Raw genomic sequence first — 27,473 nt, 5'->3', positions numbered from 1 at the left:
ATTTTTATTTGATCAAAAATCATTTAAAATGTAATTTATTCCTGTGATCAAAGCTGAATTTTCAGCATCATTACTCCAGTGTCACATGATTTAGTGTCACATGATCCTTTTCAGTGTCACATGATCCTTCAGAAAGCATAATAATATGATGATTTACATTTTAAAAAACATTTATTTTCAGCAATGTCGACAACAGTTGCGCTGCTTCATGTTTTTGTGGAAAAGAAACCGCATTAAGTGGAAATAGAAATCTTTTGTCACATTACACGTCTTAATTGTCACTTTGATCGATTCAGTGTATCCTTGCTGAATTTAAATATTTAAAAAATAGCTTCCTGCCCTCAATCTTGTGGATTTCAGTGTGTGTGCAGAAGATCATGGAGTTCACTCACTCTTAGTGACACAATGCTCTGCTGGCAGGAGTCTCTTCTTCATCAGACCCTGAAGCACGGAGCGCACAGACGGCCTGTGAACCAGCTGCAGCACGAACAGATGAGACTGAGGGGAAAAAAAGAAACAGGAAATGAACACTGACCCATATAATACACTTGTTAGTCGGGCTGTTTGTAATTAACTAGAAGAAAATGTGCAATGTGAATCTGTACTTACACAGCAGCAGGCTGTGACCGTTATCTGGATGGTGTTGCGACCAGGCTGACACACTTGCTTCAGGTAAAGGGGTTTGTGGGAGGTCTTGTTGTCCCCGCGCTCAATGGTGAGAGGCGTGGCGTTGACGCTCACCTGCACCGACGCCGGCCAGTTGGTGTTCATCTGCCGGTCTTCGTGGTGATAGCACTTAAATTGCAGCTCCAGGTCAGGCCTGTTAAACACACAACGGGTGAGATTAAACACTGAATGCGACAACACGGACACATTAAACACTCAAAAGCTGCAAGGGACAGATGTTGCACTCTGACCTCATCATAAGAGTCTTATACACAGAGTCTCGCAGCTGGAAGACGTGGTTGCTGACGGCCAGGTTGTGCTCCAATCTAAAGGGCTCCAACACCACCCCATCCCGTACAGGGAAGGTTAGACGCAGGTCATCACTGGGGTTTCCTACAGACAGAAGAGCAGAGTTTCAGTTACAGAGGTGCCACATGCCTTTTAATCCTATCTCATATGGCAAGAAACAAAGACAGCAAAAATTCCCAGAAACGTCTAGATGTTCTTTAATGGCTTAAATGTTAAAATTTACAATTTTCTTATATTTTTCTCTGTATGATCAAACATTTTGCTGACACAGCTCTATCTTGTAAAGTAAACAATGTCATAATACCACATTTCAGTCTATTCAGAGTCCAAGATGGAGGCCATCCAGAAGGCTTTTTTTTTTTTTTTGCAGTGCTGTCACTGCTGTAAAAAATGAAAACTATTAATAAAGTGTTGTTAACTAATATATATATATATATATATATATATATATATATATATATATATATATATATATATATATATATATATATATATATATATATATATATAAGAGATGTTGCCGTAGAAACTAAAACCGTTGAACTAATACAATTAATAAAAATAAATAAAAAAAACAAGACAGTAAAAAGAACAAAAGCACTTAAATTGCTAAAATGAAATATATAAGATTATTATAATTGTATATGAACAATACTAAATAAAAACTCATATAATAGTCATATAATGGTGTTTTATTCCATTTATTGTGTTGTGGACAAAAAAAAATAGCTTTGGTAATGTGACGATTTCTCAGTAGAACAGAATATTTAACAAAAAAAGTAGGCGCAACTTGATTTGTATCCATCAGGAATTGATTGGGTTGGTGGTCTTTAAATGATGTGGTTGGACAGGAGTTACAAAAAGGTTTAAATAGTTTTGTAAGTGGAGCAAATTACTATATTTTGATAAAAGATTATGAAGATTAACGTGATGTTTTCTCTATAACAACATACACCAATATAGTTCACAATAAATCCAGTAATGTTAAGCAAACATGTTTTGTTAATTTCTTCAAGTGATAAAGAGGAAAAAAAACATTTCCTCATGTGATAAGCATTTAATGTGACAAAACATTTTTATTTCCATCACAGAGAATTATAAACAAGGATTCCAGAGATAAGAGAAGGGGTGTTGGCTTACAAGCAGTGCCGTGTGTTACCTGTAGGGGGCTGCAGAGAGTTGATATTTGGTTTGACGTCATGGAGGAAGGGCGATTTGACGTCTTGACCGGGGGACATATACGGTATCGAACTGCCGGGGGTCATGGGAGGAGTGGGGTTTCCTGGGAGAGGAGAGCTGGGATATCCTGGCATTGCACGTCCGGGCTGTGATAAAAAAAACGACACGTGTGCAGGCATTACAATCTGTGGCCAAATTATCTTTACAGTCAGATTTTTTAAAACGATACTCTGCAAAACAGATTCAGCTGTGTGGAGTTTGGACCCTGTGTGCCAAAGTCCGATCGTGGTGCTCACGAAATGGTGAAATATTAACAGGCAGCTTCTACCGACTCATGTTTCGCCAAACACATGCATGCATGAAAGAGAGGACACCAACCCCGTTGACAGTGGCCTGGCTGAAGGTGTTGTACCCCGCTCCTGTCACTCCTGAGGACAGGCTGTTGTGGCTGTTGCCCTGTCCGTTAAACTGGTCCGCCTGTTAAGCAAACACAACTCTTTCAACATCAGACTTAAAACAGAGTGAGTCAACCCAACCCTAAGCACAGTTTTAGAGAGCTCAACACAATGCATTAATTAGAAATTAGCATTGTAAAGCACACTAGGTTTTGGAACGGACCCTAAGCATGTACTCGTGAAGTGCACACTACAGCGATATGACAATGCTGATAATCGAACACTGTAATTCCAAACCCACCATGGAATTTAAACCACCTAGGTTGGTTCATCTTTCACTGGTACTACCAAAAAATCTTTTCATGACTAGTTGCCTCTTTAAAGTTCACTGCCGTATTTGTCAGTATCAAATGCCAGTGTGTTTCTCTAAAAATGTCAGCTTGTTTGTCACTAATACAGACAAAAGGAACCTGTTCTTTGGGAAACATGATACCGCTTGCAGCCTGAAATGTGTTGCAATTTGCAAGTGAAAGCTTTCCTATAAGCTTTCAAACTGAAAAACATATGACTACAAGTTTCAAAGAGTACCTAAATTTGTTTAGAAGTTTGGTTGCTAACTGGCTCAATTCTTTATAATCCCCTTGATTGAAGTGTCTTGCTTATCCATTGCAGGGCTTTTTTTTCAAATACAAACTATATGTATGAGCAATAATACCGATGATCTTTGTACCTTGTAGTATTGACTGGGGTTTCCTGGTCCTGCAGGATATTGGCCCATATTGGGTTGCTGGAGGGGCATTCGGTGGGTTGGGTAAGACGGGGAAGGAGCGGACCGCTGCGGCCCAGGACCATGGTACTGCATGGGTTGGCCTGGGTACGGGCCCCCAGCTCCCATACTGGGACCGTACTGCTGACCCGGAAATCCCTGAAAAGAACATTCATCATTCGAGGATAGAATCAAGTTGTCAGCACTATGCTCATATTTTTAGATTTTTTAATTAGGTTTTATTTATTAGATGTTTTTAACATTTAGTTTGTAATATTCAGGGGTGGAGCTAGGGGTGGTCGTGGCCAACACTGACCGAAGCTTGGCCACATCGCTCACTATTGCCTTTTCGGTCTTTTTTATCTTGAGAAGAGTTGAGTGTATTTAGACATAGAACAGCTTTATGACCACAAAACACGGGAGACTTTCAGGTGCACACAATCTTTGCCTCAGTGCAAGGTGAACAATCAAACAAGAGCAAGGAGGAGAAAAAACGTTTTTTTCCCGTAGAACAGTTGGGTAACAAAAAAAACATGATTAAATGAATAAAGTAGCAAAACCTTCAAAAATTACATGTATTTGTTATACATGCGTCAGATTTATAAACTTCGCCCTTAAATGTATATACTGCTATGTGAGCTCACTATATAAGGTATGAATTAAATGTATTTTTTTTAAATCTGTAATCTGATGTACAACTAAATGTGTTTGTACTCTCTTTGTACTCTAAAACAGCCCCGCTTTTGCATTAGTTGGCATAGTGCAAATGGAAGTGGATAAATTAAACAACTAATTGGATGTTAAACATTTAGTGTTGAAGTTTTTGAATCTGAAGCCTAATTTATACTTCTGCGTCGAGTGTACGCTGTAGCTACATCGAAGATTGTGTGTTGCACGCATAGCCTACAACGTACCCTGACGCGCACCTCTCCAAAAATGTAACAACACATCAATTCTATGCGGACCGTAAGCGCTGTGATTGGTCAGCCAGAACCCCTCCCTCAGGGGTACACATGCTCCCTCTGCATGTGTAATGGCGCGCTGCCGTGGACAAGGACAGAAGTATAAATTAAAAATCGTTGCGTAGCACACGGCGTAGAGGCTACGGTGCAGATTCGACGCAGAAGTATAGATCAGCATTTACAGTGTAGGATTAAAAAGAAAAATGTCTAATTCAAATCAGTATTGATCTATTCCATCACTACCTCACTTACAATTAAGTACAGTTTTTTGTATTCAGTTATAAGCACTAAAACAGTCTATTACTTTATAGTCTAATTACATTTTTTATATTTGAATAATGAATTTTTCTGAGCATTTTTCTGAGCCACCCCAGACTGGTTGCTTGCCTCTGCCTGGCCACCCCCATGTCTATGGTGACTTATAAACCGTCTAGTTACGTAGCTCACTAGGTTTTGGAATCGAGGTACTGTCACATCTGAAAGGAAGTTGGTGAACAGCGATTCTCCACTCACATCAGAGCTGTAGGGGCGTTTCAAGCCTTGCTGGTGGCGTGGAGGACCCTGCTGTCCTCCTGGGTAGACGGGATGCTGGGGCAACCTCTGGCCCTGCTGTGGGTACATGGGTCCCATGGAAGGGGGTCTGGAGCCGACCATTCCAGAGGGGGCCATGCCGGGCGGGCCACGGGGTCCGGAGTGCGACAGGAACTGGGTGTTGTAAGAGGAAGCACCACCCATCTGCAGAGAAAAACAACACAGAGATCCACACCCATCAGAACCAGCGTCGGGTAACAATGGCTGGAGACGTGCCTGCTGCTGTGACTTATGGCCGTCAGGCCCTGGGCATGAAAGGGAAACGGCAACTAGGTCACCACCGTAAACAATCAAGTCCTGTGTGGCCGTGATGTCTGCCGTCTAAACCCAGGCAGACAGGCGGCATGTGAAATCTGCTGGAAAAATGAGGGGAAAATACTTTGCCTTTTTTTGTTGCAATAATTAAAGCCATGTTTTTGGAATCAAGGCTCGTTTATCTGCATTCGTCCAGCAGGGGGTGATTTGAGCGCAATGAAACTTGAGGTTACTGTGTGTCACATAAGATTGCTGAAGTGGAGTGCAAAACATTTACCACAAATTTTTTTTTTTTTTTAAATGTATCGCAATCAGATTAACAGCATGAAAAAAACCCTGATATTAAACAAGGGGGGACAATTTATTTCCAAAACATTTAAGAATGTCGAGATCTATTCCAATGACCTTCCCTTTAGTGCAGTACTCCTCAACAAAGGTCAACCGCACATAATGCGAATACAAACAAGTTAGAATGCTTACAGGCCCGTAGTTCAGCTCCTGGTTTTGCTTCTCCTGTATCGCAGCGACTGTTGCTGTGGCGGTGGCTGTCGCCGTGGCAGCGGCTGCGGCCACAGCAGCAGCAGCGGCCGCTTGGGTGAAGTCGGTGGGCGGGCGGACTCCATGGGGCGGCATCCCGAGGGAACCCCCTCCGTTATTGGGGTAACTAAAGAGGATAGACAGAAGACAGGTTATGAAGAAGTTCCCGTTCTGGTCATAAAATGCTCAATAATGTGACCCGGCACATTTGTAGAAGGTGGCGTAAGTGGAGCTGATTATTCACATTGTCGTGGCAGCGAGGTGTAGAGTGAGTGGTCTGGCGAGCCAAGGGGGATGCTAACTGCTCCGTGTCAGTGATTCAAAAGATTTATTGTGAGGCAAATTGATCTTAAGGGACGCAACTGTGTGTGTGTGTTTCTGTGAGTCAGCGCAGGGGTGGGACGTTACAGCGCACACATCCCCCACTGTGGTGACGTCCGCCAGCTGCCTGACGTCATGTAACTCCCACGAGGAGCAGTGTCTAAATACAGCCACACAATCACACAGACACTCATAAACGCAGACCGCATGGACAATATTTGCTTTCCCTCACCTGCCGCCATATCCAGGCCCGGATGGGTATCCCCCGCTGGGCCGGCCGTACATGCCCTGCTGCATGTAGCCCTTGTTGGGCTCGGGGTAGCCCTGCTGGCTCATAAACTGAGGGGAGTTCATTCCCGGGCTGTTGCCAGGCATCATGTGACCACCGGCTGAGTTTCCGCCTGGACCCATGGGAGCACCAAAAACCTGGCAAAACAAGAAGAATTTTTATATGTAATTATTATATAATATTGTCTCAGGAAACTTTGTATCTCCATGTTTCTATTCTCCATTTTTTTTCTTCCTTACATCATTGCTACTGGTCACCCTTTAAATCATTCTGTGGGTTTTGACAAAATGTAACAATGAAAATATTAAAAAGAGCTCATGATTAAACCTCTTAACTCAATTGGACGGCCAATAGGGCTATAACGGTGGCAGTTTTTACCACCGTGGTGGTCTAGGGGCTGTGCCGGTGAACAAGACAACCGCACCACCGCGGTGGTGGAGCGCCACGCTGTGGCTGAGTAGCAACGGCAGTGGTCGGTTAAATTTTTTGTTTTGTATGTGCTGTTTTACGTGGATATTATGACACGAGTGAAACACAATGCTTTATTTACAAAATAAATAATAGGTTCGCAATTAAATGTTACCTCGCAGTCATGGACACATAACATTAATGCCGAACGAGATACTTCATTTACGTATCTCAAGAATTGGGGAAATGAAAAAGAGACTCCATGTTCAGTAGAATAAAATGGAGTAAGCCTATTGTTAATTCTGTGGAAAATCGGGCGACCAGATTGCAAAGCTTAAATTTGGCTCACCTCACAATGTTTAGCTCTCTCGTTCGGCATGCCTGTTATGTTTCCATGGCTGTGAGGTAACGTTTAATTGCAGACCTATTATTTATTTCTCAAATAAAGCATCACGCTTCACTCGTGTCATAATGTCCACGTAAAACAGCATTCACATACAAAAAATAAAATACAAATGTTTGGCCGACAACCGCCGGTGGTACTCAGCCACCGCGGTGGTGCTGTTCACGGTCACCGGCACAGCCCTAGACCAACGCGGTAGTAAAAACTGTCACCGTCAGAGCCCTAATGGCCAAACTGTCAGAAAAACCTCATAACTCCACCCATCGCATGAATTAGTGCCACACACGGTTTGTACCGTCTCTGCTTGTTTACAATGCAAGGGTAAATAAAGAACAGGATATTTAAATAAAGTACAGCGTTTTCTTTACTCTACAAACACTATATACATATAAAAAGGACTAATGTTTCATGTTTTTGAGGAGTGGAGAAGAGTGTCTTAGCCAAATGACAGAAAAATGAGCACCCACACAGCTACAGTTAATGTATAACCTGTAAGTTAAAGCAAATGTAACATACTGACTCAGATGTGACGGTTTTAATTACGGACAAAACATGTGGCTGAAATTCGGTGGTCAAAACAATAACTACATTTGAGCTTGATTTTGGTCAAATGTTCATAATCTAATGACCATACAGTATATAAAGCCACAATATCAACTTTGACAATGCAGTGTTTAATACATTTTTATAAATACGTTTTTTCCATTTCCTGAAAAGAAGTGTTTTTGGAGATACACCCAACAGTGACAATATAACTTTATTTTAAATATAAGGAGTGTGTTCAAAAACATTAGTTATTGCTGAGGTTTTAAAATTGCGATATTTCACTGGTATCAGTTTTAATTGGACAAGACCAAAAGAGATGATGTTTTGATTCAGGAAGTGAATGACTTATGTTATTTTTATTTATTGATAATTGTTTTTAAAAATATTCTTACAAAATATAAACTTAACTACACTACCGTTGTATTAATGTTAATGTTATTATTTATACCGTTAATGTAATTCTTTTTAATGCTAAAATATTGTGAAATATTATTAAAATTAGTTTTCTATTTGAATATATTTTAAAATGTCATTTATTCCTGTGATCAAAGCTGAATTTTCTTCAGTGTCACATGATCCTTCAGAAATCATTCTGATATGATGATTTACTGCCTTAAGAAACAGTTTCTGATTATTATCAGCAGTAAATCATCATATCAGAATGATTTCTGAACGATCATGTGACACTGAAGACTGGAGTAATTTTAAAATATATTCAAATAGAAAACAGTATTTTTTAAATAATATTTCACAATATTACAGCTTTTTTTTGTATTTCTAATAACATAAATACAGACTTGGTGAGCAGAAGAGACTTCTTACCGTTCTAAAACTTTGACCGGTAATGCACATAAAAAATAAGTATGAATAAGAATTTAATATTTATTAACTACTACAGTTATATAAGTATTAATAAGTATTTCTCAATTAAACAACAACTCTGAATGCTGATTATTTGACAACAATAAGATTGACAGACATGACTAGGACATCCCAGGAACATGCAGTGCTTTCTTTGCTTTGAGGTAAACAAGCTGGTGATGTCATCACGGCAGAGGCTCCTTCTTACCTGGCTGGGTGAAGGATTGGTTACCCCCCACACTGTGGTTACCACAGAGAGGGAGCCGGCAGGCTGATTGGGGCCTTGCTGCCAGGGGACAGGATCATATGGGTAAGAGGCGTCACTGCGGGGCGAGAGAAACACACAGACACCAGAGTTATTAATGCATCTGAGTGCTTCCTCTATCAAATGCTCTTAATTCACTTTCTCTGATCTGCCTTGTATTACCACAGCCAGATCCACATTGTATTACATCTACATCTTTTGTCTTGGTATATCAGCATATGGTGTGAAGTGTGTGTGTGTGTGAGAGAGAGAGAGAGAGAGAGAGAGAGAGAGAGAGAGAGAGAGAGAGAGAGAGAGAGAGAGAGAGAGAGAGAGAGAGAGAGAGAGAGAGAGAGAGATAGAGAGAGAGAGAGAGAGAGAGAGAGAGAGAGAGAGAGAGAGAGAGAGAGAGAGAGAGAGAGAGAGAGAGAGAGAAGAGAGTCTTTCTGCGACTTCAGACGTGCCACAGCCACATGCTCTGGAGGTACTCGGCACAATGTTTCCATGGCGACTCCACAGTCACTTAGAGACAGGAAAGAGTAACGATGCCAAGGGAGAGGGGGTGAGAGAGTAAGTGTGTGTGTATCTACTGTTTTCTGTGTAACTGGATCAAACCAGATCGCTCTCAATAATCGCTCGCTATCTTTCCATAATTAGCCAAACTACATCACACGCTGATTAGAACGGAGAAGCGTACCTTAGTTAGAGTCGGCGCCATATTTACTTTGACTTGAATTACAACGAGGCTGTGAGGGATGAATGTTCAATCAGTTGTACTGTTATGTACATCTTTAAAAACAAACATTCTGAAAGCTTGGAAAAAATGAGACATGATTTAAGATGTTACGGCTGTGCAATCCACCCTTCAAAGCCTATTTTCATTCATGTCAAATTAAACACGGTATCTAGTCTACCCATACATTAAATGGCAGAAATGTGCACACATGTATGGATCTAACAGAACCTGCAGCTAAACATGCATTTTAGGGGTGCTTACAAACTAGAAAAAAAGGTCTTGATGGATAGGAATGTGCCCGATAAGTCCACTAAGGATGAAAAGGATAGGAAAACAGCCCAAAAGGACCAATATGAGATAAAGCAGAGTTGGCTGGAAACTTGTTTTATGACCTGTAACAATGGTCAAGCATAAATGAATCACATTACCTAATCATAGCAACTAAACATGAGTGATCATGCATCTTCAAAACAACTTATTATAATAAATGTATCATTATAAACTCATCTGAGAAGCCAACTGTTTTTTTGTCATTGTAAATCAAAAACAAAACAAAACATACACACTGCCATTTAAAAGTTTGGGGTCGGTAAATGCGATACTTTTATTCATCAAGCATGTATTAAATTGACTAAACTTGACAGTAAAGATGATTATCATTTTTTCTTTGCATCAAAGAATCCAGAAAGGAAAAAATGTCATGGTTTTTATAGCAATTTCGATATTAATCACTATTTTGAAACAATATTTTCTTACACACATACTTGTGTGTATATTTTTTTATGGTAGCTGGATTTATTTCCAATATTTGCATGCACAATATCTTTGCATAAATTATATTGCGACGTTGGTTATTTCTTGATGCCTTTTTGAACCTTGAGCAGTTTGCAGATGGCTGTATTATCGATATATTTTTCTATACATGGTTGGGAAAAAACCATGCAACATCTTGCACATGATTCAATGTACTACATGGTGCTGCTCACAGTAAAAGTAGTTCAATTTTAAAAAAAGCCCACACCTCTAGACCAGAGTCTCGTGTTTTCAACAGCAAAAATGAGTTCAGTGTGAATGGCCCTTAAAAGTGGTACTGCTCTGATACATCATCTCTCCTTTTTTGGTCCTTAAGCAGCACGGCCAAAGTAATACCAAGTTAAAAGTAATACTCAAAATACTCTGTAATATATGATGCATTGAACAATGACAATATTAGGCTTTTGCTACTATTGCTAATATAAATTTTTTCTAGTACGAATACTTCATTCATAATATTTTTTGAAGTCTATAAAAAGCTAAATAAGCTCTAAAATGTCTCTCTTGTGCTTTTGTCCATTTCAGCTGTGATTCACGGGCAAAAACCTTGGACACCAAAAGGGAGCATTCCAGATAAAACTTATCCAAGCGGCAACAACTCAACAGCATCAAGAAAATTAAACCTGCGAGGGTTTATCGAGTGATAACTGGCTCTGAACAGCTTCTCACCCGGACTGACCCGAGACACCTCAACCCCACTGCCACATGAAAGACTTCTCTCTTTAAAGCCCTCGAAGAAAGACGAGATCCCCTTCTTGACACATTTCCACTTCGACCTGCGGCAAAGTATCCGCTGGCCTGCGGCCCACAGGATATTGAGGTTCCAACAAAGGCTCAAAGCGAGCGCCTCGTGGAGGCTGGTCATTGCTCTGCTGTGGCAAGTAAACAAACTAAACTATCGGCAGCTTAGAGGCATTCCATAGGAGGCAGAGGTTTCTCTTAAAGTTCTTCTGCAGGAAAACCACCAGATACCCCTTCTCTATGAAACAGGAAACTGTGGTTTCAAAGCCAAACCCTCTAGAAGCCAACCAGCAGCTCAAAGACGAAGCAGCCAATCAACATTTAAAAAACTTGACACTTAGGCTGATTGAGAGCTTGGCGAATAATAGGAGAAGGTGTGGGCGTGCGGATTCAGTTTGGGGCCCAATGCATGCGCCACTGTGAGCATTTTATCTTCAGTGTTCTGCGGTGAGAGCGAAATGCCAACTTAGACTTTCTACATGTTCAGACTGTATGCTTCATTATAGCCTCTAAAGCAACATAATTCAATTTATGTGCTCAAATATCACTAAAAATTATGAAAATGTGCCAAGTACACCTACCTACGGGAGCCTGCAGTGCATCATTTACTAAATATTTAAAGGACCAAATTACTATGAAAGCTTACAAAATCTACTTTCAAACACCCAGAGCGCATTAAGCAATTGGGTTGTACATTTCTCTTTGCTGGTTTGGAGAATTAAACGCTCTTAAAAGGGGTGGTTCACCCAAAAATGCTAATTCTGTTATCATTTACTCACCCCCATGTCATTCAAAATCTGTATGACTTATTTTCATCAGTGACATACACACAAAAATAGATGTTAGGAACATGACAAAATAATATATTTACATAAAAATACGGATGATATCATCTTTGACATTTTGCCTAACTTCCTTTTGTGTTCCACAGAAGAAAGTCAGTCATATAGGTTTGTAACAACAGGAGGGTGAGTAAATGTTAAATTAGTCCATTTTGGGTGTAATATCCTTTTTAAAATAATGATTCAAAAAAGAACTAAAGCAACATACAAGAACTTTTAAATCTCTTTTTTTAGATAACCATCCATGTACTTGTACTAAGCTTGAAGAATATATAGTGTAACATCAAGAACTTGCTTTTACCCTCCAAATAATCATATAGCAGCTTAAAGACCCTTGAACAGCCAAATTAGGTTCTTGATATAAAGAGTGAACCTGAGAACCATCAAAAAAACCTTTAGTTTTAAAAGTGTGTAAAAACAACAACCTAACTCAAAAGATAGGGAAATAAACACAATTGAACTGCACGCCTAGGATAATCTCATCCAGATAAGACTGCAAAACAATTAAAACACATTGCTTCCCTGAAGCTATTACCAAACAGTAGTTAAAATATGCAAAATCAACAATCAAAACATCAGCGGTAGGGTTTAGACTGTTAGATGCAGCGCTCAGGGAAGCAGGTGTCAGTTTGAGAGTTCACAATGTCGTTAGAGAGGAAACAGTGGGCGCGAGTCACACTTTGACTCGCGGTTGACGTGCAGGAGCAACTGACCTGTGTGGCGTTGGAGGCAGGGCAGGTTTCATGGAGTTGATGGGGTTCATCGGAGGAACCTAGGGGTCTATGGGGCACCCCGAATCTCCTCAACCTAACAGGCAGTCTGCGAAAAAAAGAAAGACAGACATGTTAGAGTGACAGGACTCAATCAAAACAAAGGCTCAGTTCCGCTTTGACTCACTGAGGCAGACGCTTATGCCGCTGTAGTGGCTTTAACCAATTTCTCAGGGCTCTCAGATGACTGCGGTTCTGCCCAGAGGCACGAGGGGTTAATCAACAACTGACTGCGCCAGCACATCTTTCTCTGTGCTTTGATAGGGTGGGTTTTGCAATCGCTTCCTTGAGTTGGAACCTTTCCACCAATCACAGTTAAAAAAGCACCCAGCGCCGCACACAAAGGAGCAAGATTTGACAGCATGTGGCATCTCTCGGGCTGCTGCACCGCAGTCGGTGTGCAAGAATTCTCGAGACTGCATCGCCCGAGACAAAAGCCGGTGCAGAGCGTGAGCTTTGAAACAGGGCAACGGGTCATAACCCGTGCGTTCCTGAACGACCCCGAAAGCTATGTCTTACTGCAGGATCCTCATGCTCTGCGTCGACGGGAGAAGCCGGGGAGGGAGGGAAGGAGGGAGGGAGAGGGCTATTTATAGCGCTTTGATTTCAAAAAAGAAAAGATGTGGAAGCGCCGAGGTTCTCATGGCCGCCGTCACTTTGAGATTCGAGCCCTCTGCAAAGATAACGCCTTCAACCCCGCTCAATTATTTAAGCGACCAGGGAGCTTGTTCCGACCAAGGAGGGTGCTTCTTTGTGCGTGTCCATTTAGATTGAACAACGTTAATAATGACAACAAGACCCCCTTCGCCCCACCCCACTGCCTCTCCGTCTGTCTCCGCTATCGGGGGTGAAGCTTGATTAGCACACATGCTAATTTGCCACCAACATCAATGGCTGTCATCCGCCCCACACCCTTAACACCCTCCCCTCAACATCCCTCTTTAGGTCAGACGCCAACATTACTAGAAAAATCATTCATCATTAGTGGAGAATTAAGTCTTTTTTTAAATAATAATTAAAATCAGTAATTTGCCACCAACATCAGTGGCTGTCAGCCGCCCCACACCTCTAACGCTCTCCCTCTCTCTCCTTCCATTTTCTTCTCCTTCCTTACAGATTTAGGTCAGACACCCCACAGCTGGAAAAGAAAGGTGGATGAGTCGAGGGGGGTGGGCTGGAAGAAGAGTCGCTCAAAGGAGTGACAGAGTTGATCAGAGAAAGCTTCACCTACAGGGATAATGAGAGGATCGAGCAGAGGAAGAGAAAGGGAGGCGGGCGGCAGCGACAAAATGAGATCCTCCATTGTCGTGTTTTGATAACCACTTGACTGAAGCAGGCTTAGCAATATTTACATGCTCGTGTGGTCGTGTTCATTAGCAATTACACCAGCCCCGTCCGCGTAAAGAGCCGTTTATTAAACCTGCGACTGATTTCAGCCTCTTCGCGATGTTATGCTGCAGGGTTTGCCTATTTATGGCTGGTGCATGTTCTTACAACTAGGGATGCATAATATATAGGTGATCACAAACAAAAAAAATTCTTATTTCTACTTTTTACCAGATTTTTTTTGGTTGTCATTATTGGGTTGATTAGGATGATTTCCATATTGATTATTGGAGAATCATGAAAAACTTCATTTTACATTAAGATTTTTTTTAATGATAAATATATTATAAAAATATATAATAATAATAATACATTAAATGATGTACTTAAACTAATTAATAAACAATTGGCCAGAAAACAAAATAAATTAAAAATATTTAGAAGTTATTTATATTTAGAAAATAATGAGATTAGCATGCAGCATTAGGTTATTACATTTTAATCTCAATGACATGCTATATATTATATAAAATATAATATAACATTTAGTGGTGTTTGCCCTAGCAAAAAATTCAATGCCACAATGCTAGGGTGTTACTATGTGGTTGCTAGGTAATATTGAGAGTGCTTTCCAACTGGTCCAACAATCAAAAAAGCCCACACCAAGTCTCCCAACATGAAAGCAAAAAACACTAATCAGCATCAGTTCTTTGTATTAAGGCAAAAAATTAAACTACTTCTGATTTTTTTTCTGGTTGTATCTATGAAAAGCTAGCCTAGAAATCTAGACGCACCCTAGCGGCAGCAAATCTAATCTGCCCGTGAGTGTCGTCTAGCAACTGTCAATACCCTTCTGAGCTGTAACCGCCAAACTCTTGCCGGGCCAATCACATCGTGTATAGAGTCGGGGGGCGGGGCCATAACGACGACGGCCGAGTTGTGTTTGCGTGCTTCTAGTAAACACAGAAACTGGCAAACGGCGGTCTGTCGAATCAGCTTTGACTGCGACTCTGGAAGACTTGGAGTTAAGCTTTTCTCTGAGAAAAGAACAAAGAACAGCACTGAAGTCATTCTTAAGAAGGGAAGATGTGTTCTGAGTTTTGCTGACCGGATACGGCGAATGTTTAATCTATCAACAAGCTCCGTTTCACCGTCGTTGCTCCGGTTGGTGTAGCGCTATCCTATCGCGTGCAGAGGGAGTTTGAAAGACAACAGTTTATCCGCCCCATGGATTGAGCCCTGTCAATGGTGAGTTTCCAGACCAAACATCTTGATGTGGGTCTGGCTTGTCAGGCTAATGAAAAGCATTACCTTATAGCTTTCCAGATGAATTAACTGCAGAGTGATGAGCATTAATGGTAGTTAATTAGCCCAGTACTGTTCAGCCCACCCCTGTAATAATTAATCTCTCATATTGGAACAATCATTCAATGAAGGAGCATCTATTCAAACAGTGGACAACCTAATCTATCCGCTCTAGAAACATGATATGATGCGCGAGGAACACACACACACGCGCGCGGACCCTATGATATGGCTTTCTTTCCTGTGTTGACATATTTCCTATTGCAACAAGTTCAACTTGGTACTAGCCTTTACAATGCTACATTCTCATTCTAGAGAGCATCTGATTGGACAAAAATTTGCACACGACCCTAAGTGTAAGATGAGTCATCAGACATTTTCTTAGTAGAGAAACACAAAAATCCAATTTCAAACATGGACATACGCGGACACCAAAGTAAACATCCCAACACCGCACACGTGATAAGTGCAACCTCAAGCCGAGGTTTGTTCAAACCATCAGCAAAGGACACGCGTACTCTTTTGAAGCACCAGATCTTATTTTGTGCTGTGAAATAACACGTCTCAGCATCTTTGCTTATTGCTTTCCCTTCAGTGAGTGACGGATAACAGCACAAACAGTTCTTGCCCTGGAATGAACAGAACACGCTGTTCTTTACTGCTGGGCTCCATCTAACCCCCTCCTCTCTTTTCCTCTTGTTCCACCCCTGGCCTGCAGTGACCTGTTCCTGCTGGGCTTCCCTCCCTTTCTCCAATTCCTCCAACACATGGACCATCCTTTCCTTCTCGTACCATTTCCCTCACTTATAACTTTCTCTACTCTACTTCTCTTGCACGGCAAACACTTTTAGGCCTGTCCATGTCTCTTCCTGTACCCATCCGACAGGAACACTCAGTCTAGGACAGTAGGACAAGATGGCACCGCAGGGGTGTGACCGTTAAGGGTACGAAACGCCTCAGCTTTTTTGCCAAGCAGCACACAAAAGCTTGCAGGCCTTTGATTTCTGATAGGCCAGAGAAATGCCTGCGTGTCAGCGCTCTTGAAATGAAGTGCAGATTCAGCTCTCTACAGGGACTCTACAGCTCTCTCTCAGAGGACAGAACCGGGAAACGCACAGGTTAGGACAGTATTCGGAGAACGACCAAGACTGGAAAAAAAAGGATTATTGCACCACACCTGTATTTACATTTTCAGGCACTTTTTTAAGCTACAATGTACATTTTCTGCATCACTAGCAGCACCAAATAGAATTTACAGCTCTGAATCAAAGGTGATTTGAGTTTGCAGCGGGACTGTCACCTGTTTATCCAAATAAAATCGAAGGCAAGTCGTTTTTAGAAGCATAACTTTCACAATGCTTTTATGCTGCCTTCACACCGCACGCAAATGACGCGATTCGCGCGAGTGATTTACATGTTAAGTCAATGCAGAGACGCGAATAGGCATTCTGCGGTGCGATTCGCACGAATGACGCGGCAAGGATCACGCGAATTGAGCGTTTTGAACGCGTGATCGTTCAAGTTGAAAAATCTGAACTTTGGCGGATATTCGCACCGCGTTAACCAATGAGGAGCCTGCTTACTGGTGTCACGTGGTGAAGTGACAGATAGGCCAGAGTAATTTAAAAATACTACTGTTATTGTGTCACAAAATGTAGATTTAATAGTTTTTCAGGTGAGAATGTAGTTGTTTAAAGCTCGAATATGTAGTTTATTTTATTAAAAGCTCCTATTTGAAAATTTGATCTGGCGTTTTCGGAGGTGTGAGACCCAGGAGATCAGCGGCTGAGCCCCCGGAGAGAGCAGCCTTAACTCAGCTAGTCCTTCTGCCGACTGCCGCTGCCTGGCAGAAGCCCCTCCCATGACGCGAATTGGCGTCTGTTGTATAGTGAATGTTCACGCGTCCAACTTCGCACGAATAGCAAGATTTATTCACGCCATTCGTGTGCGGTGAACGCAGCATTAGAGTGCCGAAGAAAATTTTGTTATTGGTCTTAAAAATTTAATGAAAATAAAACTGGAAAAACTAAAACAAAAATTCGTGAAATTAACGAAAATAACAAGAATGGCCGAAAACACTTCATTTTAGTTTTAAATAATAATAATAATAATAATAATAGAAAAAAAGATTTTATTTAAAAATAAATAAATACAAGTTCATGCATTAATGTAACTTTGGCAGCCTTAAAATACTAAAATTAACTAAAATTCTGGGAGGGGGAAAACAATGTGAAAACTGAACTTAATCTAACAATGACAGAGTAAAACAATTTTTTAAATGAATTAATTAATGAAAAAAATATTTAAATAACTAAATTAAATACTGCAGTAGCTAAATGCATACAAACACATCCGAGAGCTATGACATACATCTTCTAATAAATAAAACACAGCTTCAACTTCAGTAGAACACCATCTTTCCAAATGTTTCTATTTAATATGACACTTGTTAACATGAAAGCCAGTACTTAAAGTGAAGGACATCCCAGTGCATGAGTAAGAACAGTGGTAGCTAAAGACCCGCATGTCCAAAAACCACTATTCGTCTGCCTGCCAAATGGGGGAGCGCCTTGGGTCACATGGTTAGGCCTACCCCTCCCCCACGGAGCTGAAGCCCGAGCAGAGAAGCTGCCAGAGAGAGAGAGAGAGAGAGAGAGAGAGAGAGAGAGAGAGAGAGGGGGGGGGGGGGGGGGGGGGGGCTGGGGAAGGGGACAGAGGATTAGGAACCACAGGAAGGCTGGGCCTGATAACGCATTCCTCCACACATGTGCACACAAACACACACATGCTCGTGCTCTCTGGCTTAAAGTGTCTCAACACCAGCAATGGCGCTGCAGCAAAGAATGTGAAGTTCAAATTTTAAGCAAGAACAGACTATAATCAAGATTATTGTGGATATAAAAAGACAGAGAGAGAAATCCATTAAGTAAAATCAAGGGAAAAACGGGACACTGCAATATACGGAGGAACCGCGAAGAACACTGATGATATCTCTTACCTGAGAAATCAGGAAGATCACAAACAAATTGCCTAATAATGATTGCTGCAATAAATGCATCAACGCATACATATTTGAGAGACATATTTCTGTATCACTGCAATAAAAACATGCCTCTGCTTGTGCCGTTAATTGTTGTGACTTGTCAGCTGAAGTAGAGTGCTGGGTCAGTTTTTGAGTACAGATAAATTGACATTGCATTCAATGTGTCGCCTTTAGGGCAGCAAACATCCACAACCGATCCACAAATTGAAATGTAATGAGCATAAATAATGAAAATGGAAATTTGATTCTTTGTAGAGACAAAAAAAGGTGAAAGTTCCCAGCTAAACTCATACCTGCATCATTCCATAATAAACTCGCTTCACCTTTAGGCCTTGGTGCAGATTGTGTGATGCAAGTTCAGCACACAACAAAGACTGACATGGAAAAATATGCAAACGTAACCTGAATCCCAGTGTTGGTAGATGGATATAGAGGAGTTGCTCTCAGGAGGCGACGCAAACCACGCTGCTGTTTGTGTGTGTGTGTAGCGCATGCCACCTTGTAGGTCGGCTTTATTTGGTGGTGTCCAGGCCCATGTTTGCCGGTGTTCTCAACACATACAGTACTTAAAGAGTGTGTACAAGACGGTCCGCCACCTCCCTTTGAATAAATTCATTAGTTGCAAACAGAAAGTAAAGAACAACCGGTTTTTGTACACAGCCTTATCCTGGTATACACCTATGAGAGCAAAGCCAGATGCAAGAGATCCAGAAGGCTTTTGAACACTCAACAGCACGTCAGCATCCAATTATTCTGAGTCAGTTTCAGTTAAAAGTTCATGAACTTCAAGAGTTTGCTTTAAAGTGATTCTCGGGTGATGACAGGTGGATTTTAGTCCAATAATGCTACAAAGAAGCTTAAAGCTTTAAGGAATATTTCACCCAAAACGTCAGAAACACTCACTCACTCTTTCTCTCTGTGTGTGTGTGTGTGTGTGTGTGTGTGTGTGTGTGTGTGTGTGTGTGTGTGTGTGTGTGTGAAATATCAGGACACAAATGTGTATAATGACATGGGTATGACATAGGTATTACAAGGATTACAAATATGAGGATATTACCCATGTCCCCATTTTTCAAAAAATCATAGAGAATTAGAGATTTTTTTTGTTGAGAAAGTAAAAATGTTTCCTGTGATGGGTAGGGGCAGTGTAAGGGGATCGAAAATACAGTTTGTACAGTATAAAAACCATTGCACCTATGAAATGTTTAAAAAAAACATTTCACAAAAACAAACGTGTGTGTATGACGTTGCATATTTTTCCCAAGTGCATTATTTCCTTTTAACTTGAAAAATTAACCTATAAACCTATTTAGCTTTAATTCATTTTTCAGTATATTTAAATACATATTTTATGTTGTGTTATCTTAACACTAAATGGTTAATGGTTTAGGTTTGATACAACTATTTGGTTGTACTGAAACACTTTTTAAATGTTGTTTAAACACATTTTTCATGATTTAAAAATATGTATTACACAAAAAGATGATTAAAAAACGCCTTATTTGTCAACGACCCACATACACAACACTGATAATTAGGTCAAAATATCTTATCTGCGTATCACAGAAGGAAGTCAGTCATACAGGTTTGGGATAGGAATGACACAAGGTTGAGTAAAGTGTGACAGATTTTTGGTGAACTCCTTTTAAATGCAACACACTCACGAGACTAAATTCCAAACGATACTACAGTGACATCACCAACAAGGAATGTAAGGAGCATCCATGTTTCATAACACATCTGCGAGCAGTTTGTACGTTTGTTTGTGTCTGGAGGAGCGGCGAGGCGCCAGACTAGAGCAAGTACGTAGCGGTAGAACAGAAAAGGCCGTGACTATCTTCACTCAGCAGATTTATTCCGGGTCTCTCCAGGTCAAGATCTTTACCGTTCCTCTGCGATCTTCCGTCTTAAAATCTCTTTGGATCCAAAGTCGGGGGGAAAAAAGCCAGTCGCCACGAGGCTTACCTCATCGCCATAAAACTATCACACTCGTTTCTGCTTCTCGTCTTCCCTCCGACTGCGAGGGCAGGAGCGTCCCGGGGTTCTCCACTGCCAATCACAATACTTGGAGATATTCTTGGTGGAAAGACCCAACAAGGCATTCCTAGAGAAAAACGACTAGGAACGTGCATTGTATTTTTATGCCAGAATATGTGAGTAACGAAAGAACGCAGCCGAAACGCACCAGTGTTCATAGGTTATTAGCAAAGCAATCAAGTTGCATCGTCATTCTCTGAGACGAGAAAAGATTGAGTGGAAGTGCACAATGGAGCACATTCATTTGGCCGATATCAGATTTCTTCACGGGCATCAGTGCACGGTCTATAAGAGCCCAAGCCTCACCGCGCTAAAACCCATTTCCCCCGTTTGTGCTCGCTCGAATCGAGCAGCACCGAATGCAAATTGCATCATATTGTATTGATTCTCCTTTAATGACTTTGTTACGCCTCTGACTGTCCTTTCCAAAAGCAGAGCTGGCTGGTTCGTTCAAGGGCCTCCGCTTGATAAACTTGTCTGACTTCAATGCTCAGCTGCTCCGTGTGTGTGTGTGTGTGTGTGTGTGTGTGTGTGTGTCTCTCTCGCTCGCTCTCCGCTGCAACGTGACTCACTCAGCATACAGCAGTGTCTTTCTCTCCCTCGCTGGTGTAGAGGGAAAAACAGGTTGACTGACTGATGGTTTGGCTGATGAACGGTGACACAGCCACTCGATGGAGACTTGCATAGAGACAGCTTTCTGCCGGCCGACGGCGGCCCCTCCGCTCCGTTATCAGAGAACGACGCTTGCCGTGCGGCTTCCGTGGGGCAGTAAAAGAGCTTCTGCTGGGATTGAGGCAGAGCTGTTACTCTAATGGAAGTGTTTTGACTGTCTGTGTTTCCAAGGCTTTGGCATCCTCACATAATGCTATACTTCCTACAGATGAGTGGGTGGCCTCTCAAATCAATGAGGGACTTGAAAGCGAGCAAGGTTCATCCGTATCTTATTCTAAAGAACGTGACGAGCCCTACTCATCCAAAGCAACAAATACGCTTGCATAAAGAAGCTCCCCTGCTGATGACTAGCTGCAATCATGGGACCAATCATGACGAGGCTCTTCACAAAGACAGCTCACACACAGAGCCTGGGCTGAGTGTACACGCAAAGACATTGTCAAGCTGATTCTGAACACCACAAACCACCATCACACCTGCATCCAAAAAGAAAAGTTTGATGAAAAAGCTTGCCCACGCCCTGAAGCATTTGCGACTAATTGAGCAATTTGCCGTTTTGCTCATTTATTTTGTCCATTCATGATGAGGTGTGGCTTGAAATGGGGGAAAAAAACAACACCTGCCCTGTGACCAAATGCCTGAAGAAAACCACGGCCCAAAACTTTCATGGTCACACCACCAATCCCTGATGAAATCCAGGGGCTTTTCTAGGAACAAAATTTGCAAAATGAATTTGAATTTTAGAAGCATTATCAAACTAGCCTATATCAAATAAACTAATACATACATAAGTATATTTATTTATACACACACATTTATTTGAATTCCAATATATATATATATATATATATATATATATATATATATATATATATATATATATATATATATATTAATATATGTTATACTGATCAATTAATTATATATATAAAAAGGGATGTCACAATACTCAATATAATATTGAACCGTTCGGTACGGCATCAACGGTTCAATACACGCTTGTAAATTGCAGTGTTTTCGGTTTTGCATTTAATAAATTATTACTATTTCTCTTTGTTTGAGATATTCCTCTCAGTTTATTTCGCCTCTTTTGGAGTGTGCCTGTGAGTCTTTGCGCTGATATGACGAAATATCCAATCATATGCACTAAAGTTAGGGGGTGTTAGCCGTGTTTTAAAGCCTTGCCGATTAAACATTTCATTTGCGTTTTACATGTGCTGAGCGCGTGCGCCTGTCAAACACGTGATTACTGGACTGAGTCTTGCTGCGCTAATACTGTCAAATACACACAAGGTTAACATACACAAACACAGTCGGTTATGTCTAAAGTGTAAGTAAAATCGTGTGTGTGACTGTGTGATAGTGAACAGGTCACGAACAGGTCTAGCAGTGCAGTAATTGAGAACAGTAGTCCTTAAAGGGACAGATCACATCTAAAATTATGTAAATAAAACAACTAAATACAAAGAGAAAAATCCCTCACTGCTCTTGAATAAAGTGTACAGTAGCTGTCAATTAATGTATATTACATATTGAAGACTATAGTTTTAATTTCAGCCTACATTTATTCATTTAATTTCGTACTTAAATGCTGCTGTACATCTCTGAGCTGCCACTGTAAATCTTTATATATATTTATTTTATATTATACAATACACCAGGAATGTGTACAAGTTTTTTTTTTAAAGTGAAGTTACGTTTTAAGTAAGGTTTTTCCAAGTCTTTTAAGTAAAACAAAGAAAGAGTATTACAATAAAAACCTTTTCTTCATAACCTTTTTCTGTTCCTGTCGCCTAAGAATAGAATAGCAAAAAAACAGAACCGAAAACCGTTGTTAAAAACCGAGGTATGTATTGAACCGTGGACTAACTGTATTGTTGCATCCCTTATATAGATATATATATATATATATATATATATATATATATATATATATATATATATATATATATATATATATATATATACACATACATACATACATACATACATACATGCATACATACCTAATAGAGCTGCAACTAACGATTATTTTTTCTGTTGACTAATCTAACGATTATTTTTCGATTAGTCAACTAATCTAACGATTAATTTGTTTACCCTTTGAAATTTTTCACAATTCTGTGGCACCCCCTCGCATAAGTTACGCTAGAGGTGTAACAGTACAGACTGCTCACGGTTCGCTTTGTATCACGGTTTTAGGTTCACGTTTCAGTACAGTTCGGTATTTTCTATGTTCAGGGGAAAAAGGACTACTGTCAAATGAAAATAAAGAACATAAGAACAGATAACTTAAATAGAAGCAGCAGCACAAATAAATACTATTGAGCAAAGATGAGAATAAAATAAACAATGCTTTTCAGGATTTTCAGGTAGGTCTAACATTAGTTTTTAGGTAGAGAAATGGAATTAAGTAATCAAAGTAAAATAACCACATTTATTTTTGTATAAAATATTTAACTGTATAAAATTAAAAAAATAATCCTTATTAAACTTTAAGCTATTCAGTCAGGAGCAGTGAGTGATGTCTTTATCTTTTGTTTGACATTAAACAGACAGCAGTGAATGCTACTGCCCCTTTAAGACCCACGGATAGTCGTCGTATTTTCTGTATAAAGTTCACTTAAGGCATAGAGTAGGCTATGACATTTTGACATACTTTTTGTGAGTTTGTCCGTTTAAGCACAGGATTTGAAAGATAACTCAATATTTGCGCGCTTTGGGACGAGTGCACAAAGACATCTTCTCATTCGCGTCTTCTGGCTACACGGGGGTGATGACGGTGAAAATGACTGCTCATATTCGGACGTACAGCAGCACTCGCATGCGTTTTATAAAGTTTACAAAGAGAGACCGTTTTGCCCACGTTTTTCTTTTATTATCGCTGTTGTTGTAGTGTATACCTGAGGAGTCAGCACGTGTATCCATCGACAGAAACATACATACAGCATTATTTTCAAGTTACAACCCATATTAAAGATGCGTCATCAGATGCGAGATGAACCGAAGTGTAAGTGCGTCCCCGCAACTTTTGCTCGGGATCCCGGTTGGGAAACACTGGTCTGTATTGATTGACACCGCGCTGGTTTGTTTAGAATTATATGAGCGCCGTGACCGCGCGCTGCCGCGTGATGAAGGCGTGTCGCAACTCTGTTATTCAGCTGCTCTGGTTTTAAAAGCTATGTCTAAATGCGCCAAAATGCAATAAAACTTGTTTTACGGTCGAATGCAACGCGTGTGTGTGTGAGTGAGTAAGAGACGCGCAAAAGGGCGGAGAGAGCTAAACGAATATGCGTGTGTCTTTTAAATAGCGTAAAAATGAATGAATGACGAATGTGGCGGCCGTTATTGATTATGTGGCAGTCCGCCACAAATTAGTCTATGTGTGGGAAACACTGTTTGGCCTCTGTTTAAAGTATTCCCATACTTTTGATATTCGCGGTCTAGGTTTTTGTGATAGAACCAGGAGCAGAAGCCAACATTACGCGAGATGAACGCCTGACACGACGCGTCGGCGCATTTCACGAACGTCGACGTATTTCCGTAGTCGACGTCATCGATGACGTCGACGCGTCGTTGCAGCACTAATACCTAATAAAAGGATTATTAGGAACACCAAAGTAATACTGTGTTCGACCCTCTTTCGGCTTCAGAACTGCCTTAATTCTATGTGGCATTGATTCAACAAGCTGCTGAAAGCATTCTTTAGAAATGTTGGCCCATATTGATAGGATAGCATCTTGCAGTTGATGGAGATTTGTGGGATGAACATCCAGGGCACGAAGCTCCCGTTCCACCACATCCCAAAGATGCTCTATTGGGTTGAGATCTGGTGACTGTGGAGGATTTTTTAGTACAGTGAACTCATTGTCATGTTCAAGAACCAATTTGAAATGATTCGAGCTTTGTGACATGTTGCATTATCCTGCTAGAAGTAGCCATCAGAGGATGGGTACATGGTGGTCATAAAGGGATGGACATGGTCAGAAACAATGCTTAGGTAGGCCGTGGCATTTAAACGATGCCCAATTGGCACTAAGGGGCCTAAAGTGTGCCAAGAAAACATCCCCCACACCATTACACCACCACCACCAGCCTGCACGGTGGTAACAAGGCATGATGGATCCATGCTCTCATTCTGTTTACGCTAAAATCTGACTCTACCATCTGAATGTCTCAACAGAAATCGAGACTCATTAGACCAGGCAACATTTTTCCAGTCTTCCAACTGTCCAAACGGTAGCCTCTTTTTCCTATTTGTAGTGGAGATGAGTGGTACCGGGTGGGGTTTACTGCTGTTGTAGCCCATCCGCCTCAAGGTTGTGTGTGTTGTATATAAGTGTGTATGTGTATATATATATATATATATATATATATATATATATATATATATATATATATATATATATATATATATATATATATATATATATATATGTATATATACACACACACACACACACACATATACAGTATCACATATATATATTTGAGATGAGCATAGATAATTGTTTTTAATCTACATTAATTTTGGAATTAATCTAGATTAAAATGGCTTATCTGACTTCTGCCAAAGGCATTCAGAATGTGTTATTATAATGTGTCTGCTACCCAAATAATAGCATTTTCATGGAGGACTTCAATCGGAATTAAAATGCCCAAACCAAATGAAATCGTAATCGGTTTGAGAAGAGTGGGATAAACCTTTTCATGAACCGATCAAATGAAAAATTGCACCATGTAAACGACCAGTACCAATTACTTTTGACTGTGCGTCCTTATATGACGTGATATTCAGCGCGCGCCTTCACCACTGCTGAAAAGCGTTCGCCGCACTCACAGTAGGCTATAATGTTGACAAGACAGGAAAGTTCATTTTTCTGAGGGGTACAATTTTTATTTCGTAAGAAGTTATGAAGATAATGTTGGAATAATGACAGACATAGCCTGGCTACACCATCTCATCTTGACACCGTTTGTCCAAGGCACTTTATACTTCAACTGCGCCTGACAAGAATTTATTTTTCTGAGCTGATCATTACACTTTACAACAAATAAATAGCTTTTATAAAACCGTATAACCCAGCAGCTTCATAGCAGCATGCATGTTAGCACGTCACGTTTGATGTGGTGTTAATTTCACAGTAGGCATATACACAGGATTGAAGACTCGTTCCCGCCCCTACCAAGCAATTTGGCTAAAATCAAAGTGGAAGTCATCATAGCTTGCGTAGTATAGACCCAGCTCCCAACCCCGACTTTGAGGGTGCGTTCACACTTGTCATGTTTGGTTCGATTAAAACTAACCCTGTTGCGATTGCTCAGTTAGTGCGGTTCATTTGAACATATGTGAACGCTGCCATCCGAACCCCGGTGCGCACCAAACAAGCGGACCGAGACCGCTACAAAGATGGGTCTTGGTCCGCTTCCAAACGAACTCTGGTGCGATTCGATTGATATATGAACGCAACACGGTCCAAAGACATGTAAACGGACCAAAAACCGGTGAAGCAGTCGATTCTGTTCCCTTCGGAATGTCTGTTTCCCTTTACGCAAATACACTGCGAGTCACTCGTAGTTGCCGAGTTACCATGCGTACCGTCAGAAATAACGTGAGCACAAAGCACAACTGGACGTACGGGAAGCCGAAAGGTTCAAAAAGGTTTTTTTTGTTTTGTTTTGAAAACTGGTTTTTAGAACCGCAGTTTAACCCTGCTTATTTCTTGTGAATTTTAAAGTGTATTATCGATTTCAATGTATTGTTTACTAAGGCTTTGGTTAGATGGTCACAGGTGTTTGTCACATTTTACATTTTGACATTTGGAAGTAGCGCCAACACTTTTGGCCTTTTTTGCTTTCCGTACACCCAGCTGTGCCAACAGACATGCTTCGTTGAGGGGGGAACAGGAATTCCGGAAGGGAACAGAATCGACTGCTTCACCGGACGTATAATGTCACAAGATGTGACGCATGCAGCTGATTTGACGACGCGGAAAGATCGGTGTATCCAAAATGAGTAACTTTAACGTTAGAGGGCAAACGTGGAGCAACGAGGAAGTGCCTCATCAATATTTGATCAGACGAGCATGTTTCGAAAATGCTAGAAAAAACACACAAAAAGCATACCTGGCTCTTCTCATCAAAGTTCCTGTGTTGCCCATTATTAGCAGGTACAGACGACAGAACAGCCGTCTCTTTTCTGCACAACGGAGGAAATACTGATGCTGTTTTGAATGTTTTGAACATTTTATGAGCTCTTCATGAATTCTCAGCAGGAAAAAATAATGCCACATGTACACGCATAAAATGATCGCGTTTAATCCAGCACACAGCGTTGTTTTGGATGTTTTGAGCATTTCATGAGCTCTTCATGAGTTCTCTGGTAAAAAATAATGCCATATGTACACGCATAAAATGCCCGCGTGTAATCCGCACACAGCATTGTTTTGAATGTTC

General features: G+C 40.8%; 1 protein-coding gene across 4 annotated transcripts in view; it reads right to left on the bottom strand.

The window, feature by feature from the left end:
* The window catches only part of zmiz2 (zinc finger, MIZ-type containing 2), a 52,851-nt gene that overhangs the window by 8,421 nt on the left and 16,957 nt on the right, over window positions 1-27,473 (bottom strand). For 3 of the 4 annotated variants that reach the window (XM_067433762.1, XM_067433761.1, XM_067433764.1), the window contains exons 2-12: window positions 12,578-12,683; window positions 8,697-8,811; window positions 6,214-6,407; window positions 5,604-5,787; window positions 4,791-5,012; window positions 3,280-3,474; window positions 2,533-2,631; window positions 2,135-2,300; window positions 918-1,059; window positions 610-820; window positions 393-498 (exon numbers count right to left, since the gene is read on the bottom strand). In XM_067433762.1, the coding sequence (XP_067289863.1) occupies window positions 393-498; window positions 610-820; window positions 918-1,059; window positions 2,135-2,300; window positions 2,533-2,631; window positions 3,280-3,474; window positions 4,791-5,012; window positions 5,604-5,787; window positions 6,214-6,407; window positions 8,697-8,811; window positions 12,578-12,627 (1,684 nt within the window). In that variant the 5' untranslated portion in view covers window positions 12,628-12,683. Of the gene's footprint in view, window positions 1-392; window positions 499-609; window positions 821-917; window positions 1,060-2,134; window positions 2,301-2,532; window positions 2,632-3,279; window positions 3,475-4,790; window positions 5,013-5,603; window positions 5,788-6,213; window positions 6,408-8,696; window positions 8,812-12,577; window positions 12,684-12,761; window positions 13,037-27,473 lie in introns of those variants that run through there. The other variant, XM_067433763.1, reaches the window with a different exon arrangement.

Source organism: Pseudorasbora parva, chromosome 23, assembly GCF_024679245.1.
Source record: "Pseudorasbora parva isolate DD20220531a chromosome 23, ASM2467924v1, whole genome shotgun sequence".
Taxonomy (NCBI): Eukaryota; Metazoa; Chordata; class Actinopteri; order Cypriniformes; family Gobionidae; genus Pseudorasbora; species Pseudorasbora parva.
Note: the sequence above shows the minus strand (reverse complement) of the source record. Positions and strands in the feature narration are given on the sequence as shown.